Source organism: Perca flavescens, chromosome 11, assembly GCF_004354835.1.
Source record: "Perca flavescens isolate YP-PL-M2 chromosome 11, PFLA_1.0, whole genome shotgun sequence".
In the NCBI taxonomy this organism is placed as follows: Eukaryota; Metazoa; Chordata; class Actinopteri; order Perciformes; family Percidae; genus Perca; species Perca flavescens.
The window spans coordinates 15,451,740-15,470,863 of NC_041341.1; the positions used below are offsets into that span (position 1 = coordinate 15,451,740).

Consider the following 19,124-nt stretch of genomic DNA (forward strand, 5'->3'; position numbering starts at 1 on the left):
TAAATAAAAAAGAGATGGTAGATTAGTGATTGATGGCACCTATTTTAAAGAGATTGACTGACCCATACTGGATCACATATACCTTGTGGATGTGCGGGAATAAACTATGGGGGTCAAGTGACTTTTAGTTCCCTCTTGTTTTGAATAAAAGAGGAAATCGGACTTGCTGTTATATTGTTTATATCACTAAAGGTGGTGAAAGTGTCTACATTCCTACAACTAAAATGGAGTAATGTATCAAACAACTTACGAGAAAAGTCTCAAAGCATAGGGAGAAGTCAGATAGAGAGTATCTTAAAATAAAGCACGGGAAAATAAAGAAGGGTGCAGAGTGAAGTCAGAGGTGAGGCATACATCAGTAATGACAAAACATCACTCAAAACATTTTAATACACCCTGAAGACTCAGAAATGTAACTCTGACGTGAATGATTAGCATAAAGCAAAGTGGATGTTGAAAGCAAAGTGATATGCAGATTAAGGATATGTTCTAGAAAGTTTGTCTATGAAAAACCTACTCTACATCAAGTTGACCTCACCTTTGTTGTTGGAGATGCCATAGTCAAAGCCCTGTGCTCCATTTGAAGTTGTGGCTCTGTTGAAGGCCTGCACAGAGAAGGGGCTGGGTGGTGGGGTCTGGGCCCCGTGCTCAAGCAGTGCTTGTTCTATAAAGCAGATTAAATTATGTTCCGTTACAATTGATCACATTTTGAGGTTCAAACGTTTTTCCCACATTAGGTGTGCCTTACCTTCATCGTGGCGAAGGTACTGATTTCCACCACGGTCTCTGGCCAATGACCAGGCCTCTCCTTCATCACTCTCACAGAACTCCACTACACTGTTCTTATCCAGCTGTACCCAGGTCCCCTCTGAGTTGACCACCTGATACACAAACAACACTCTTTATCCATACTCACACACACACTGAACACTTTGTCACTCACACAGCACATTCACACTCTTTGTCAACCCTCATCAAAAAAAAAAAAAAAAAAGTCATAGCCCTTTTCTATATCAACCCCAGAACATCCATGTTATTACTGCACAGGCAAAACCATGACAGAACCTCTACTACAGTAGATCATTAACATGCAAACATTCAATTTATCTGAACGACACATACAAAATCCACAGCAGTAGATTACATGAATTTGATTTTGTGTATCAGCAGACACTGCGTGACAAAACTGATGTAAGCTAAAATTTAAAAAATAAAACTTACTCTAAGAAAGGGGAAGCTTATTGAAAGGTAAATGCATGAGGTTGTTTTTTCTCAATTCCCTGAAATATTATCATTTTGGAAAAACAGACAGATGGAAGTATTAGTATGTGCAGGCTACACCTCTCAGATCTCAGACAGGGCATTCCAGTACAGGCTCAAAGAGGAAACTATTGAACAGCATGACACACCACAGCAGCCAATGACAGGTCATATCCAAAAGACGGGAGGCTCCACTCATCGCTACGCCAAAGACAATTTAGAGAGTTCAAAGTACCAAAGTTATTGACAGGATTGTTAAAAGTGCAAGAAAGATGCAGGCAAGGCACAGAAAGGCTCCAGCATTTTGTGATCAGACTTCCACTGAGAAGTCTCGAGGCAGCTGAATATGACACCCTGAAACGGCAATGGATTTATAGACAAACTGAAATTAGTAAATCAGTAAGCACGCGGAAATGTTGCAGCCGCAGGAGTTGATAAGACCTCGAGTGGAAAGATACACAACACACATCCAGAAGCACCTGATGTATTCCCCTTAGAAAGAGAGATTGCATTCTTTACATTCAAAATCAATTCAGTTTAGGAAAAAGAGGGAACTCCAATTTCTGAGAATTAAGGCCAAAATCTACCAACATTAGCTATATTACATTACGTGATCTAAACAGACTGATTTATTCACCTCTAGCCACAAAAAAAAAAAAACACATTGCATTATTTGGGGTGAGTGCGTACCTCGCCTATGGCCTTGACCTTGTTGCCAAGAACTAACATTCCAATGGGGATACCCCTAAGGTTTGGGCAGCTTCTGATGTTGTGACCAGAGGGGCCGGTCTTCACTACCTTATAAAGCCCCGGGCCGCCGCCCTGCCCTGCCCTGTTCTGCACCCGAATGGGGGCCTCTTGGGAAGGGCAGCTGCTCACCTCCTTTACGTTCTCCTCCGATTGGCCCCTGACCTCCTGTAAGAGGTAAGAGCATGGATTAGAGCCAAAGTACAATAACACAACAACAGGCTCAAAAATGTAAACGTCCAGGACAAGGTTCAGACAACTAAGTCCTGAAATATTATGGTGAAGAGCAACGGTTAGCAGTGTAACGGGAAAAGAGCTGTATGCACAGCTATAAATATGTCCCCTGGACATATGCAAGGCCTTTAAGCAATAGGCATTTTGGGAATCATTTGCTTTCATGCTAAACGTTATATGAGAAGACATTTCACATCACTCTCATATCTGTCCATTAAATACGTATGAAGCTACAGCTAGCAGTGTAAAAACGACAAGTTGCCGTTTTACAAGGGGGTCGTGGTGGGACTTTTTCTTGGCAGGGCGTTCCATAAGTTCCTGGAATGGTCTTGTTCCTGTTCCCGGCAAATAAATAGTCGAGCACATAAACCCCATAAAACCACAACCTTCAGCGTTTGTATGGATTAAACAAACAAAATATACTATATATTAATTAATTAACTTTAGAGGTAGGTTTCTAGTCTCTATGCATAGCCAAGCAAACCAGCTGCTAGCTGTAGCTTTATATTTACAGTACTGACATGAGTGTTTCTCTATCGTCTCATCCAACTCTCTGCAGAAAGCAAATAAGCATATTTCCCAAAATGTCAAACTATTTCAAAATGTCTAAACTACTTTGAGGGGTTGCGTCATGCTCAGAAGAGATACTCTTGTTTTACAATTACTAGATATAACATGACATGGATAACTGCAAACCTATATAGACTTCCATCCTCAACAGCAGAAGTGATATTCCAAAGCTGCATTTATTCCCCCATATTTCAAAAATACATTTCTGTAGATACATTTTAAGCTTCAATATAATTGAAGATCCAAATACTCGCAGTAGATGCAACATAAGAATTCAACACGCCATTCAACATTGTAGTGATGCAGTTAAATGGCCAGCAGACAATAAGTAGAATGTTCACTTATTTTTGTACAGTCTAAAGGGTGGCATGCTATGGCACACAAGGGTAAAGGACTATGCCTTTCAAACAAGACCTCATGCAACAGACTGGACATTAGTATCTTCAACCCCATGCAACATACAAGCTTGAACAGTAATAATTAAAAAATCCCAAATGTGATCACTGCAGAGTCTATTGGACAGTAGCCACTGACATATTGTTTTGTCACTGTATTGTCCAAATTCAACAAAACAGACAACCATGCAACTGTGGTTTGACCTCTTATGCCGGATTGCAAAACTGTGGGAAGACTACAAAGTCACAAGGGGTTCAAGAGGACAAGTAGAGTGACAGATAGATGATAAGCTATGGGGCAGTCAAGCTATGTATCCCTCCTTCATACAACTCACCTGTGGCGGGAATATAGTTAAGGGAGTCCATGACAAAAAGCCGATATCTCTGACTCCTTGGATAGCGTTAAAGACATTCTGAGCAACACATCGTGAGACAGTCAAGAAACAGTAGATGACCCATGAAAGGAGAGAAAACAGGTTGGGGGAAGGCGCCCATGTATTTTTTTGGAAGAAAAAAATATTTTTTTTCAGCTAGGCTCCTCTTGAGTTCCGCATCAGAGGTTATTTGAGAAGGTGAAGAAGAGACAACAGAATCTGATAGGCCAGTTAGTGAAATCGTGGAGCACTGATAAAAGCGGCCAAGAGGAATTGCCTGTCAAATGTTTGAACACTTTACAATAAGTGTAAGATCAAATGCATTAAAAATAAATAAATACAAAACCAGTTGCAGGGGCAAAAAAATAATTGAAAGTTCACTCTAAACACCACATGGTCATTATTTCCAAATCCATGACCAAATGAAAGACATGTATAAAGAAGAAACTTCCAAAAAAATTCCCCACTTGGATGATGTAGTGTGTCATGCTGTTCAGACAGAAACCTTACACGGAAGCATTCTAGCACCTAAAGCATCCCAATGCAAAGGTGGAATTGTAGAGCAGTAGAGGTACCATTTCCCATTGAAACTTTTTTGTGGACCAATGATTGCTTCATGACAGAAAACCACCTGGATGTTAACATCTTACAGATACTTTCCCTGTTACTGCAATATCATGTCTTAAATTATACCCAGTCACATTCCTTTTTTTGATTCTGTAGCATATTATGGCGTTTTTTTGTGGCATGAAGCAAAATGTGAGAGAAACCCTTAGTATCACATGCTGTGGTGTGCGAGTGTTTATGAATTGTGAGTGAGATACAATGAGGAAAAGAAGACTGTACAGTGCAGACTAACCAACTTCACCACAGGATGAAATTGTTTCTTTACTATCTTTTTCCTTGTCTGTCAATTCCTGCATTGGGGTTCACTTCAATGAACCAACCATATACCGTATACTGTCTAAGCATGTGAGCATTTAAAAAGTGCTGTGTTCAACTAAACACGCCATGGTCACTTAATGGTGAACATTTTGCCTTTAAACATGAGTTAATGCATGCACGCTCCCAGCTGCTGTGTCTTTGTACAGTGTGTTAGTGAAAGTTTCATACTCAGTCTTTTTCATGCAAGAGAACACCGTAAAAGTTATACTCTGATGAAGTTCTCAATTTACCATGCTTCAAGTACATTTGGGGAGAGGGTGCCGTACACTAGAATCCTTGAAAAACCATTATTGCCAAACAATAATGATGATCTCTGCGCTTTTCCCCAAATGAACAGCACAGGAGCCTTTGTCATTATTAAACTGGGACAGACTGCTCGGCAGGCCTTCTTCTACTTACGTCGGCTGGGACCAGAAGGCTCCTACCCAGGTGCTGGTTAAAAGAGAGGCACCAGGCTTCAGTGTACCCATTCATGCTGGAAACATACTTCTTTACTGTTTCATCATTGAGCCTGAGCCAAACACCATCATCATTGTGGATCTACGGGAAAACAAGCAACAGAGCAGAGCCATGCCGTCCTGTTACTATGGAAACAGGATGGGCAGCACCCACACACACACCCACACCCACACCCACACCCACCCACCCACCCACACCTGAGGTTGCAGGAAACTCTCAAGTCAAATTAGAGCACAGTATTGTATTGAGGTTACAGCAGGGTGCATGTAAGACATATAGGAAATGTCACTAGTGCTGTAACCAAAGGGTGGGAGTGCAGATATTGTGCAGGACTGGCAAATATAATGAATATGTGTTGCATTACAGTACAATCATTAAGTAAATGCTTTGAGTGCTACAATTGTAATTTTGGATTTAAATGCATAACATCCTTTGGATTTATGGTGCAGGCGCTCAAGCATTTCATGAAGCCTCAGAGTGCCTTGCAAGAGTGTGAAGCAAATTAAAGTATAGAGCAACAAATTAACAAGCTTTGAAAGAAAGTAGTTATCATTTACAGAGGTAAAAAAAACAAAATACATAAAAGCCACCAAGCAGGACTCAAAAGTACTAGCAATCTAGACAAAAAAATAGGATTACAATACTAATGATTCTATCCTTACTGATTTAAAGAAGAAGAAACAAGGAAATAGAATAAAAGTGGATAGTGCTCCAGCTAGTATAGTTCTATGACATAACTTATAGTTTGCCTGGCCTAGAGTCAATTACCTCGTCAATGAAAGTGATGGTGCCATTGACATGCACTATGCCTATCTGTTCACTCTGCAGGGAGGGGTGACTACGCACACGCAGGCCTGCGCTGTCCTTGGACACAAATTTGCGGACCTGAGAGAAGCAGAGGGGAGATGGAGATTGTGAGTGGCAGGAGCAAAGAATAAAAAGACAAAAAGAAAGACAAGTGCAGCAGGAGGAGAAAGAATAGCAAGCGGAACAAGTTGACGGTGGGAGATTGCATGTATTAACCCACACAGAGCTGGCTTCCAAGTATACACATAGAAACAGCCAAAGATAGGCAAACTTTAGGAGCTACATTTTCAGCAGCACCCATTTTAATCCACCCATTCATACTGATGCATAGAAAACACTGGAACACGTGTTATTTTGCTTGTTTCCCCATTGTGGATTGCAAAATCAAAATACCACAAGTTTCACAAAATGATGATAAGCCCAACATGCCTAATATCAGTTTAATGCATCATCTGCATTTGAAGTAATTTCTAAATCACTCTTTTGACTACTTTTTAAAATATGAGTAATAATCAACCACTGCAGCTTGAATAGATGACACGGCTGAGATAATGTACAGTGCCAGGCACACTGTACATTTCTTGTGAGATTTTTTGCCACACAGTGACAAAAAGACACAAAAAAACTCACAGGGATCTGCCTTAATGCAGTATATGACTTCCTGATATTGTTAATTGCTTATTCAACAAAGTAAAGCAACATCACACCTCACTATTATCACCTGATGAAAGAAAAGGAGGTCTAAGTCTAGTAGCCCTAGTTTAGTCTGCGAAGTCATTGGTAAAAATATCTGCCTGTCTTTGCCTCACTAAATGTTTACTAGTGTTTTTTGGATCCCCATCACCTTGCACTGGACAGAGAGCTTACAATCAGTTTTTGTGTCTATTGCTTTTTATGGAGCAGAATTTGTTTTAGACTGCGAGTGGGCAGTACTAATAACCCTTTCACATTGAAGGGAGTTCCTTGTTTCACTGCTTATATCAAATGATTGCTTAATGCGGCTTTTAGGGTAAGAGTTAAGTTAAAGTTACAAAATGGTGTTTACAGGTATACAAGACAGGACGAATTGCTTCTGGTCTCTGGTGTATTTGATGGGTGATTGCATGCGTGTATGCATGTTACATGTGTGTTTATGTGCATGTTCATGCCCCCTGGTTGGTTAATCAAAAGAAAAAGCTCACCTTGCTAGGCTGAGGTTCAGCCTTTGGTTTGACCATCTGAGTGCCAGGTGGTATCATGCCTTTGGGAGCGTCTTTGACTTCTACCTCCAAACCAGCATCTAAAAGAAAAGATTTACAGCTCAACATAAAAAAAAGACGGTAACTGACTGTATTCGAAAAGGCTTTTTTTCAAAATATGAATTAAACCATATGCATAGCAGCTGCATTAAATGTAAAGTTTTTATATAGCGCTTTTCTAGTCTTAATGACTACTCAAAGCGCTTTTACATAGTACAGGAACCATTCACCATTCACACACATTCATACACTGTGGCCGAGGCTGCCGTACAAGGTGCCACCTGCCCATCAGATAAACACTCACACACATTTACACTCGGGGTTCATTGTCTTGCCCAAGGACACTTTGAAATGGGACTGCAGGGCCAGGGATCGAACCACCAACCTTCCGATTGGCAGGTGACCACTCTACCACTGAGCCACAGTCGCCCCAAATTAGGTCTCTTGGTGGGGGTTGGTTATGGTCATCAGTGGATAACCTCTATTCACTGTGCAGGAAATATTTCAGAGGACAGACCGGCTGCTCCAACAGACATTTACATTGACATACCTATTTCAATGCCATCAATGGTGACATGGATTGTATAAAGGCCAACTGCTCCTGGAGTCCAGTTGGCACTGTAGGTTCCGTCAGTGTTGGCACGAATCAGCATGTTCTCACTGGGTCTGTGTGGGAAATGATCATTCATCAAGATCGTTTCTTAAGAAGATTGTATCTTACTGGAAAATGTGTTTTGTTTCTGCATTAACCTCACTTACCTCTTTGGGGTGGGGGAAGCAAACCGCAGCTCTTCAAATGAGTAGTTTTCATATGCCTACAAAAGACAAAGAGCACAAGTTTTTTTTTTTTTTTTTACAGAATAGGTAACAATTTTGATGTTCCCTAAATCAAAACTATTACTAACAGGCCTATACTATTTATCTCAGTTTTTAGTAACTCTATGAATTATTTTTTAAATGAATAATTCTGCCAGATTTCATTACTGGTTTTGAAACATTTCTTTCTCAATTACTGTCATTGCACAATTTTTATATTTATGTCTTCATTTTATTCAGTCAATTTACCCTCCTTTTGTATCTTCTCCAATTAAAATACATTTTATATTTAGTATCTTATTTTACCTTAGAAGTGTTCAATGTAAAAATGCAAACATGAAAAACAGTAGCTATTAAAATAGCAAGCGGCTCACATGTTAATATTGCCGCTGCCATTACTCTGTATGCATGTACACAACAGATCTAATATCGACCAAATAGCTCCCCCTTGTGGATCACATGCAGCAAGTAGACAAGTGAGGTTGTGAGTGAGTTATGAGCCAGTTACATGAGGCTGACCTTCATCATGGTAATAGCAATGTATCGAGCCTCTTTCACAATCATGGGCTCGTACGTGGCCTCCAGCTTGGGCATTGGCAAACCTCCAAAGGTTAGGTCAGGGCCAGAAGACGAAGGCGAGGAGCTTCCAGGTAGTCGCTGTAGCCTCTTCACATTCTCAGGGTGCATCGACTTCTTTTGGGAAACAGGTACAGCCTTAACCTCCACCTGGACATGTAAGAGATAAGAAACACAAGTCAGAGATTTGCCATTGCAGGCAAAATGATTATATTTCAATTCTATAACATATTAACTCTTGAAAGCAGAAAAGCCAAAGTAACCATCCTGACCTTCATGTGAGGAACGTGCACCACATCTCCATACTGGTCTTTGGTCTGTACGACCACGGTAGTCGGCCATCCACAGCGTATGTCATCTTTGTTCAGGATCAGAGATGTCTTCTGGGGGTCTGCATAGGAGTCTGGTTGCAGCCACCTGGATGGAAGAATAGAACAAATGGAGAGAGTTAGAACATTACTAATTTGTAATGAGGGAGTCGTCAATCAAAACGTAAATTGTAGAGTGAAAGCTAAAATAAAATTTACAACAAACACATATTTCAATACGGGAAATGCACAGGGCATATTTTGCTCTCGCCAGGTAACTAGAATTGACAAGAGGCAGACAAAGCTGTGCAGGCTCCACAAACATTTACCTGGCCAGACGTCCTCCACTTGAGGTCTGTACACAAGTGATGAAGTCCTCAAGGAAAGAGTGCTCATTGGTTTGGAGGTGCAGGGGCAGATTTCCCTCCAGGGCCTCCAGGATGGTGGGGGAGTGAGACAAGGCCAAGCCCTTCCCCAGGATCCCTGAGTGGGCCTTACACACCTGGGTGAGGTCAAAGGAAATAAGAATCAAGGAAGGTAGAGTGCTGAATAAATAGTAACACCTTTTCACAAGACCACAATATGTCTGAAAGAATATCTCTGAGTTTAAAAGATGACAGACCTGAAGAGAGGCTTCCTCAAGAATCTCAAGATCCTCCTCCAATTCATTGCCTCAAGTAAAAAAAAAAAAAATTAGAATAACAGATTAATAATTTACTCAAGATGTTATACAATATTAATTTGCTCCCAGCAGTAACATACACACAACTTGTATCATAGATTAATAGAAAAACTCTTTTTTTTCACAACAGCCCATCAAATTCACTTATCCCTCCGCTGTTTTCCATACCTATAGGGAGGGCCAGGTCTTTCTTCATCAGCGCTGCAGCACACACACTACCCAGGAAGGCTAACTCTTTCTCTAGCTGGATGATACCCTGAAATGTCCAAAACGCTATGGTCAGGAAGGTTTTGCAACATTTGACATTTTCTCTACCAATGCACATCACGTCATGAGATCAAACGGTTCTCAGAAACAAACGCCCATTATACAGAAAGATGGAAGACCGGACCGCTACACAAATATATGACGGAGGAATATACGAGTGTCTGTACCTCATCAGGACCAGGGTTGAATTCATATCCCACAGCCACACACTTGAAGCCATAAAAACAAGCTTTCTCGTCTTTAACATAGTCCGAGGCGGTTTCCAGTGAGAAGAGAACTTCATTTCCTGGAAGTAGAGAGGGCAGTAAAAGAGAAGATGAAAAGAGAGACAGGTGGGCAAATCACTGGGAAACTAATGGCTGCCTAGTGTGGCAGGTGGCTCAGTGAAGCATTACTAAGGAGATTAAAGCACATATGAGAACAATTAAGATCAATAAACTAGATCTGGGTTACAAGAATAACTATTTGGAATGGTGTCACTGCTTAATCATTACAAAATCATATAACACATTTCTTCATAAATATTGGTAGTGTGGTCACAGTTTACAAATGCATGCATTGCTCCAATAAAGAATATGTGTTTGCCTGTTTTACTTGCTAGGTATAGATTTAGCCTCGCTTTCCTTTTTGGTCACCACAGTAAATGCAACTTTTGAAATGTTCTACCCTCAGTTTCCCCATTAAGGTATGTAGCACATCATCCCAGACTCTGCTGCTGATTTAAAGGCTGACTTCAGGACAAGAAAGTTGGTTGGGCAGTACTTGTTAGCTTAGCATGTTATGATCCTGTCCAGAATGTAATAAAATAAAAAAGAGAAACAATTTATCCTTATTGCAGTTGTTGTAGACAATTTCACTGAAATGCAGGCTTTTCCTGATCTTTTTAATTAACGTTTGGGATGACCGCTTTCAACTTCAATTCTGACAAGCACTTCAAATAACAAAAGTACTGTTACATGCAATCTTAGTGCTGATGATGATGTTAATATAAGTGCAAACTATTTAGCTCATCACTAAATAACCAATGATGATGTTAAAAAGCATTAATATTGGAAAGCAGAAGTTGTCAAATGTAATTAAGTGGTAAAGGTTAATGTCTTGATTTTAAAATGTAGAATGTATCCATTATTTTATGTGGTAAACTTCTATTATTCTACCTAACTTCTGTATTTTAAATCAACTTAGTCTCACACAGTCGTAACGTTTGGTGGCCTCTCCTACCTGGCAGCACTAGGACCGTGGTTGGCCAGCCTGTGGAACCTGAAAACTTCTTGAGCTCAGTCCAGGTGTTGATGGTGTCATGGATCAAAGGTTTGCCCCCCAGGCTGGACAGGTGGAGGGTACGGCTGGGGATGAGCAGGCGTAGAACATCCTCTGGCTGTGCAGTGCCACACTGTTGATCAAACTCGATGGTGGTCCAGCGGACACAGTCTGGGAATGATACCTAAGGCAAGGTGAGACAGAGCAACATTAGTTAAGACTTAAATGATATGTGTGTCCCTTTCTTTTTCAGATGTACTTTGCTTGCTCAGCAGTTAGCATGCCAAAAGATACCTTACCCTGTATTGTGTGACGCCAGCTTGTTTGTAAGGGTGGTCACTCTCAATTACTGAGTAGTGGTTTGAGGTGGTACAAGCTGACAGGCCCTGCTCAGGTTGGTTGCCAGTAGTGCTGTCTGTTGACTGGTTGGGATTGAAGGTGGGTGGGGCATACTTTTGGTTGAGGGCAGAGACAGCAGGTAACAGCTCCTGCACAAGTCCAAAGACCTCAACAGCAGCCTGGATGAGGAAGAGGAGGCATTTCACCTCAATGCCACATCAGGAGAGAGACAATTTAAAATCAAGATGAAGAGTTTGCCATCCTGGTTTGACCTCTTACCTTAGGTACAGACGCAGCCACAGGGCCGATGTAGGCCAGGATAAGGGGCAGAAGCATGGAGAACAGGCTGGAGGAACTTAGTAGCTCAGGAATATCATCCACTGGAGAGAATAAAGGACAGAGATTAAACTGAAGAGAGGCTGAACAGATATGATCCCAAATTCAATACAAGTGGCTCTACAGCAATGCTTCGGTTATACAGTTGCACGTTTGTTGTGCTTACCATCGACAGCAAAAGCTCTGTGAAGCAGGTCCTTTGCAGCTCTGACCACAGCGCTGACCACAGATAGAGCTCTGCTACAGTTCTTGTCCTCCTCATTGGCTTTGCTCAGCAGCTGAGACTGGAGATCCCCATCGTACTCACTCCTTTGGCCACGAGAAGAAAAAAAAAGTGTCAAAAAGTCAGAAAAAAATAAACGACAAATACTTCAGAGATGAGATATTACAAAATGCTGGCTTTGTGTTTACCTGTAGTAGAGAATCTGTGGGATCTGTCCTCTAGTCTGGTTGGTCCCATTGCTACTCAAGCTGCAGGTGCTGAAGGTGAAGGACATACCATCAGAGCACTGCACTGTGGTCATACCTCCATCCCCATTAGCTGTCCGGCTGCCGTAGTTCCGCAATCGGACGGCATACTTTACCCCCTCCTGCAACAGACAAAATTCATAAGTGAGACTAAATGCATTTTAACCAAAACCAGCACACAATTGTATAAAGTTAGAAAAGAGTTACAACATGTCACATCTTAACATCTGAATCTCAACAGCAAATCATATGCATGCATGAATTACTTTCTCGAGAACAATGTACCTTGAGTGGCACAGCCTTGTCCAAGCGAATCTCTGCAATATCACTGGGAGAATCATCAGTGCTGTAGGTGCCCTTTACCAGCTCCAGGGACGTCCACCTGTGAGAATGTGCCGAGTCCCCTGGGTGCTCCGTCTGCGCCTAAAAAGGTAAGGAAACAAAAGTTGTAAAAAGACGCTAAGGTTGAAAACTAGTCAAGCAACACCAGAAAATGCATAAAATATAGTAAAATATAAGTGGGAAATGATTTCTAATCACTTACATCATCAGCCAGCACCTCTAGTTCATACTCATGGATGCCCCCTCCTCCGTAGACGCAGACACCCACCAGCACAACGCCTGGCTTGTCCACTGTCATACAGATCGCATCCGGAGAGCCATTGCCTGTGTTCCAACTCCGGCCCTGGCTCGTTTTGGTGAAACGGTTAGGGGATGCTTTCACAGAGTGGAGCGAGTTCAGCCCATCAACCTAATGAGCAAGGACACAATGAGAGATGTAGCCAAACATATGAAACCAATTACCTCACCACACAGGGCTGATTAACACATTTGAGGAGGAATACCTAAGGTTTACTGCAAACATGGGCAAACAATGACATCCTGAATAAAAAGCATGTTCTATCTCCTCTGCATAAAGACAAAAAGCAGCACTCAAAAGCAGTAAGCATACCAACATGTACTCTGTGCGTGAGTGTGTGTGTGTGTGTGTGTGTGTGTGTGTGTGTGTGTGTGTGTGTGTGCGTGCGTGCGTGCGTGTATATATAGCTGTACAAGTAATGGATGCCATCTAAATGTAAGGTCATCAATGTCTTTTATTTAAAAACAAAATCAGTGAGAGAGAAAATGGATGGTTTCTAAAAGATACATAGTCTGAAATAAATAAATGTCTGACATATAAACATCTCATGTTTGGCGCGCGTGTTAAGTAATCCGGTACAAACGATTACTATTTATATCAGCCTGCTGACAACAGAGAGCCAGACATAACAGCAGAGGACCCGGTCTAGGTGCTCAGGGGAGGAAAAGTTGTTTCCCTGACAACAGACTGGGGAGAAGAACAGTGGTGTCGGGGGCTGCCGTCGAGTGGTGGTTACTATGGCAACGAGAGCGCATAAATTTCTGAATGCAGTACAAGGGTATGTGTGTGATGATAATTGAATGAAGAGTGTGAGAGAGGGAGGGTGGCAGACATCTGTCCCAGCCACTTAATGACTTAGCATACTGTAAAAACAAGTACTGTTTCTTGGCAACAGTAAAAACATCACCTTAAGCGGTCACTATAAAAAAGTTAGTTCAATTACAATAGAGCTTTAAGTAAAAGGATATGGCACAAGGAAGGAGGAAAGAAAAAGAATGAGGAAATACAGATGATGACAGCTCTTATCTATAACGTATGGACTGTGAGTATTTTGAGTTAAACAGAATTAGGGGCAGAGGGTGACCCCAGCTGTTTAAAAAAGAAAAACAAATGCCGGAGAGGTCAATGATTACAATGTGAACAAAAAAGCTCCACAAGAGCACGCTGAGAGCAAATCAGGAAGTATCTTTAAAGAAACTAGACTTCGGTATATGTTTGCCAAGCCCTGTGGCCCTACATAAATGCTTAATGTGTGTATTTGTGAGGGTGCAAGTGAGAATTGTGTGAGTTAAGGTACCTCGGAGCCAAGGGCAGAGGCGGTAAGCTCAGAGACGATGGAGGCCAGCAGACCACAGGTGTTGGAGACCAGGTGTGGAGAGAACAGCTCCACCTCCTTCCTCAAACTCTTTCTGACTGGCAGCACCACAATCACCAGCATCTTCTCTAGTACCTCCCGGAAACTGGTCATGCCCATCAGGTTCTCCTCAGTCTAATGGGGGGAAAATATGATATTACTGTTTTGATAAAGAGTGAGGTATTTCGATGGGAATAGGATGTGGTGATGATAACATGCCACTGTGTTCTCCATCTACCAAACATTTTCTGGGTCACCGACCGCACCCATGTCCACCATTTTGATGTGAGAATACCTGCTGGACTGTATATATGACGTGCAAAAACTTACATGGCTTAGTTTCTCCATGTGGGCCACCAGAAGGGGGAAGCGGTGAGCAAGGGCAGAGTCATTCTCGGTGCTGACTTGTTTGACCAGTGAACGCAACAGCACTTCCCCGTCATATGCAATGGGGAGGATGGATGTCAACTTGACTGAGGTGTTGCACAGAGCTGACATTACAGCCGCCAGCAGACGGCTGCTGGATGTGCGAAAGTTGGCCTCAGCAATGTCCTAAAAAAACAAAAACAAAAAACAGGGAGCACAAGAATGAATCTGATTTTATCATCTTTTTTAAATGTTTCTACAATGTCCATTTAACAACCTAAGACAATATTGTAAGGGAGTTATGGTTTTGATACGCTGGTGAGTTGTCTTGATAAGAGTATCACCTCAATATCTAAAGATGTAAAAGTACACCTGCTGAATTATAAAAACACTCTTATAGCTTAATATATATATATATAGCTTAAATAATTGGGCGATAACTATTTTGGAAATCATTGTTCAAGTCAATCATCAGGACAAAATGTCAAACACAGTGGTTTCAGGTTCTCAAATTTGCAGCTTTTTGGTTTTCTGTTATTGAAATTGAATATATTTGTGTTTAGGAATGTTGGTTGGAAAAAACAAGCCATTTGAAGATGTCACCAAAGACTTTGAGAACTTGGGGCATTGACATTTTATGCACTAAACTACACCACTTATAAATGAGAAAAAAATTCAATAGATTAATTGCTAATAAGAATAATACTGTAACTGATTTCAGTCCCATTTACATTATTGACCTGGTCTAGGCAGTTGAGCAGGTCACAGAGGCAGGCCCACTGCAGAGCTGGGGTTGGGTAGAAAGAGTGGAAGCAGGCAGTGAAGGTGTTGTGGCACTCCTGCAGCACAGCTTCCAGCAGGGTCAAAGGTTGAGACAAGTAGCCCTGGGGGTCGTTGTCCAGCTTGGTCAGGCAGTTGTCCATGCCTTCTGATAGGATCTTCTTCAGCAGGCTGCGCGTCTTTCCCACGCACTCTGCCAGCTTGCTCGACTCCTCCACCACAGCTTTGGTGCTGGCTAGAAATCAAACATCAGACAGAAAAAGGAAACATTGTGAGAGATCAGAAGCTACACTCTAAAGAGAGTTCATTCGAAATGTACTTTTTGAAATATTAACACAATCTCAATTCAACAACCTTATTAATCCCACAAGGGGCAATTAATTAAGAGCAGCTACAGACAACACACACATACATAACAGCACACAAGCCTACATATAGGCCTACACCATAGACAGTAGATAAATAATTAAAAAAAATTAGAGTGGCGATTAGTTTTAAAAGCAGGTAAAATATAACGACTGTCTCGATGGCAACAGCGAAAATTCACTCTGAGGAACATGATCTGAAGAAGACAAAATGCTTTTTGCTTTACGCAAGATTTGTTGATTACAAAGAGAATTTAAATCGCTTTGTTTCACACCAATAATTTTAGAGCAGGTTGACTATATCGTTCAGGCTGTTGAGTCTGTGAAACCAGCAGATAAAAGAAAAAGTCCTAAGGCTTTCAATAAAAGATTAATAAAAACGACAGAGAACGACTGACAGAAAAGGAGTTTTGTTTCCTGAGTAAGTAAGTAATTTTCTGTTGCCTCTTTTTCTAGTCTGTGAAGATGTTAATGTATTACAGGCCACAGACATAGAAGTATTGGAAAACTGAGTATTTTATTCTAGAATTAATAAGGATGAATATTGTCAACTGCTTTTCATTCAGAAAGGTATTCATAAGTGAATAGGAAAAAGCATTGTGACTAATAGCTTAAAAGCAGTGGCACTGTGGTTTTCAATGTTTGCAAAGAGTGAGACATTATATTGCTGAGGATAAAGTGCTGTTATGTTCTCAGTGCTCCTACCAGCAATGGGGAAGATCTCACAGATGTAGACCCTGAGCAAGCGGAGGCAGCACGTGCCAACAAAGCGCAGTCTCTCGAGGTCCAGCAGGGTGGCAGTGTACTGGAAGCCCTTCAGCCCTCGCAGCTCCTCCACACCCAAAACCAAGGTGGTCCAGCTCCAGTGAAGCACACTTAGCAGAGACTCAAAACACTCCTACACAGAGAAAGAGTTAGGCAGTCCCATACGGTGTTGTAACAAATTACCTGTCAATACATTTAAGCAGTTAGAAATATAGAGGAGCCAAAACACTATTCAAAACATAGAGACCGTACTCACCACTGAGACGGTACGAGCGAATGAGCGTTTAAGGATATGAACTGGTTCACTGGTCTGCTGTTTCCCTTTAGAAGCATTGCCATCATTTGAAGGAAGCCTGATGTTGAAATATAAAGAAGCAATTAAAAACTATTTACTTTACTTAAGACCTGACATAAAAAAAAGCTTGAATCACTGTTAACAAAATCAAAGGAATTTTACTTGCCTGTAAAGCAGCTGAGGTATTTGACCCGCATTAACATCAGTACCGTTGTTTGACTTCTTAGAGCTTTTGAACTGAAAGACCACACTTCAGAGAAAAACAAAAAATTACGAATTAAAAAAAGGGCTGTGACCAATATTCACATTCCAACATTATATAACCAAATGATACATATGGAAAATGTGTAAGACATATTACTTTATAAATGCAGAAGCATTATTTATATTGTGAAATCACTTTTACCCATCATCAGTAGTAATGGTGGCCTGTCCATGGGATCCACAGTCACTGCTGGGTCCAGACACTCGGGCCCACGCCACATACCACCAGCCCAGCTGCAGCAGCACCGGCTCATCAAACATCATGGCATATTTCTCCCTAAAGATAAAATAAGCGACCAACGTTAATTCCATAACTTTTTTCTTTACAAGAAATTGTTGTGAGAACCGAAGGGAAACATAAGGAATCCATTAACTTTACCTGGCAGCACAGTCATAGGCCAGCACGTCGGTCTCAGCCAGCAGATCACCGTCTGTCTCATGGTCACCCCCGTCAGGTCCCAGCTCAAAAAGCTGCACAACAACAGGACTGGTTTAATATAATGTAAACACCTTTCATTTAAGGCCACGATTCTACATAATGTATTGAGTTTATTCCTCCAGTGGTACCAGCTCTGTAATTCATTTTTTTAAATATTGTGTAAGATTTGCAGCAGAAAACTTACTAACAGTGTAACTTTAATTTGGTACAATTGAGCTACCTGTATAGACAATTATTTGACCACATTATGGACAAAATGTCAGTCCTGGCGCAAAGCAAGTGAATTGTCAAATTACAGCCATGATGAAAAAATGCCTGAAATGAACATTGAATAAATGGCAAAAAATAAAATGTCTTTGTTTATAAAAAAAAAAAAAAAAAAAAAAAAGAAAACAAAGTGTCACATGACAGCTCACCTTGATCTTGGCAGTGTACTCCCCTCGTCCCCCGAAAAGGCCCAGCCCACCAAGCAGGATGTCTGCATCAGCACAGAAGCGGATGGCCTCCACAGAGTGGGCTGAGTAGCCCCAGCCACCACCGTGACCTACAACATCACACATGGAATCAATAAGGCTATGCAAGGTACACACGTTGTTTATCCACTTTTAACCACTTTGGTTTTCTACTAAGGTGGATTATGGAAAGGTGAACTGCAACATTTTAGACTACTAATTCTATCCTATTTTATCATAATCTTAGTTTATGGTGCTTTTTTTAGCGTAATCTTGGTTGATTTATTAAGTGTTTTTATTTATGAGCTGTTTTTATTAAGTCCTTTGTCTTTCACTGACTTATTTATTGACAAGTGGATGTGGAAATTTTGTTTTTATGTGGTGCATGAAAATGACAAATAAAGGAATCCTGAATCTTGAATGAAACTGATCTGAACTAAATATTTATGTTTTACAAATTCAGCAGCTTTGACTTAAAAAGGTTAAAGGTTAGTCAAGCTTGATATAATCACAACATCATACCAAAACATATACAAGCAAAATGCACCCCACAGTATGTTTTATCCTACATCATTTGCCATGAATCCTGTATAATGAGCCCACTTACTCTCAAAGCGGTTCACTACACTGTAGTCCTCCTTGGAGTAGACCTTCATCACTGCCTGGGTTTCTTCCTCTGCACTGGCTACACCCATCTTCAGCTCTTGCATGGCTGCCAGTGTATCCAGGCAACCTAAGTGGACAACCCAGTATACCTCCTCTTAGCATTGATGATGATGATAAACATAAACATAAGCAAAACCTAAGCATTCCTGCAAACACTCTTATGTTTGGCTACATTCTAGAAGTAAAGCGGTCTCTTAAATCAATGTTCCCAAGAATAGAAAGAGAACTGATGGGAGAACAGAAAGCATCAGTCATTCAATGAAAGGTCCATTACTTTAAAAATAAAAGGAGCTACACTGACTACACAGCCTGATGGGTTTAGACACTGGTAACATTGGTTTAAAGAACCACAGATGTCCGAATTGTCCATCATCATTTGTGTCGTAGCATTCATGTACATATTCATAGGACACCAAGACATTAATAAAAGATTCATATGACCAAAGACACTTTGCTGAATGGCTAGTGCAGAGGATTACCAAGAATGTGTAGGGCTCCGTGAGAGCGAGTAGTGGTAGCATGTGATCCTGAGGGCAACGCAAGCTCTGGACTAAGGATGCTACAGCGAGCCTGTAGATCTGTAGCAGAGGGCATCCTGGCATCAGCTATTACTGCATTGTAGCACAACATCTCTTTTGCGGCTGGCAGGAACCTAAA

General features: G+C 41.2%; 1 protein-coding gene across 12 annotated transcripts in view; it reads right to left on the minus strand.

Moving 5' to 3' along the window:
* The window catches only part of mycbp2 (MYC binding protein 2), a 59,288-nt gene that overhangs the window by 17,703 nt on the left and 22,461 nt on the right, over positions 1-19,124 (minus strand). For 5 of the 12 annotated variants that reach the window (XM_028591852.1, XM_028591848.1, XM_028591849.1 and 2 more), the window contains 32 exons: positions 18,947-19,119; positions 18,409-18,534; positions 17,766-17,893; positions 17,290-17,381; positions 17,053-17,187; positions 16,813-16,896; positions 16,608-16,704; positions 16,292-16,484; positions 15,173-15,456; positions 14,406-14,627; positions 14,019-14,210; positions 12,626-12,832; positions 12,367-12,504; positions 12,025-12,203; positions 11,780-11,922; positions 11,557-11,657; positions 11,238-11,456; positions 10,900-11,122; positions 9,846-9,964; positions 9,580-9,667; positions 9,352-9,401; positions 9,059-9,231; positions 8,694-8,838; positions 8,365-8,571; positions 7,789-7,844; positions 7,580-7,695; positions 6,973-7,070; positions 5,753-5,869; positions 4,925-5,065; positions 1,951-2,175; positions 749-881; positions 539-664 (listed from right to left, as the gene is read on the minus strand). In XM_028591852.1, the coding sequence (XP_028447653.1) occupies positions 539-664; positions 749-881; positions 1,951-2,175; positions 4,925-5,065; positions 5,753-5,869; positions 6,973-7,070; positions 7,580-7,695; positions 7,789-7,844; positions 8,365-8,571; positions 8,694-8,838; positions 9,059-9,231; positions 9,352-9,401; positions 9,580-9,667; positions 9,846-9,964; positions 10,900-11,122; positions 11,238-11,456; positions 11,557-11,657; positions 11,780-11,922; positions 12,025-12,203; positions 12,367-12,504; positions 12,626-12,832; positions 14,019-14,210; positions 14,406-14,627; positions 15,173-15,456; positions 16,292-16,484; positions 16,608-16,704; positions 16,813-16,896; positions 17,053-17,187; positions 17,290-17,381; positions 17,766-17,893; positions 18,409-18,534; positions 18,947-19,119 (4,730 nt within the window). The remainder of the gene's footprint in view (positions 1-538; positions 665-748; positions 882-1,950; positions 2,176-4,924; positions 5,066-5,752; positions 5,870-6,972; positions 7,071-7,579; positions 7,696-7,788; positions 7,845-8,364; positions 8,572-8,693; positions 8,839-9,058; positions 9,232-9,351; positions 9,402-9,579; positions 9,668-9,845; positions 9,965-10,899; positions 11,123-11,237; positions 11,457-11,556; positions 11,658-11,779; positions 11,923-12,024; positions 12,204-12,366; positions 12,505-12,625; positions 12,833-14,018; positions 14,211-14,405; positions 14,628-15,172; positions 15,457-16,291; positions 16,485-16,607; positions 16,705-16,812; positions 16,897-17,052; positions 17,188-17,289; positions 17,382-17,765; positions 17,894-18,408; positions 18,535-18,946; positions 19,120-19,124) is intronic. The other 7 variants (XM_028591857.1, XM_028591847.1, XM_028591853.1 and 4 more) reach the window with 6 other exon arrangements.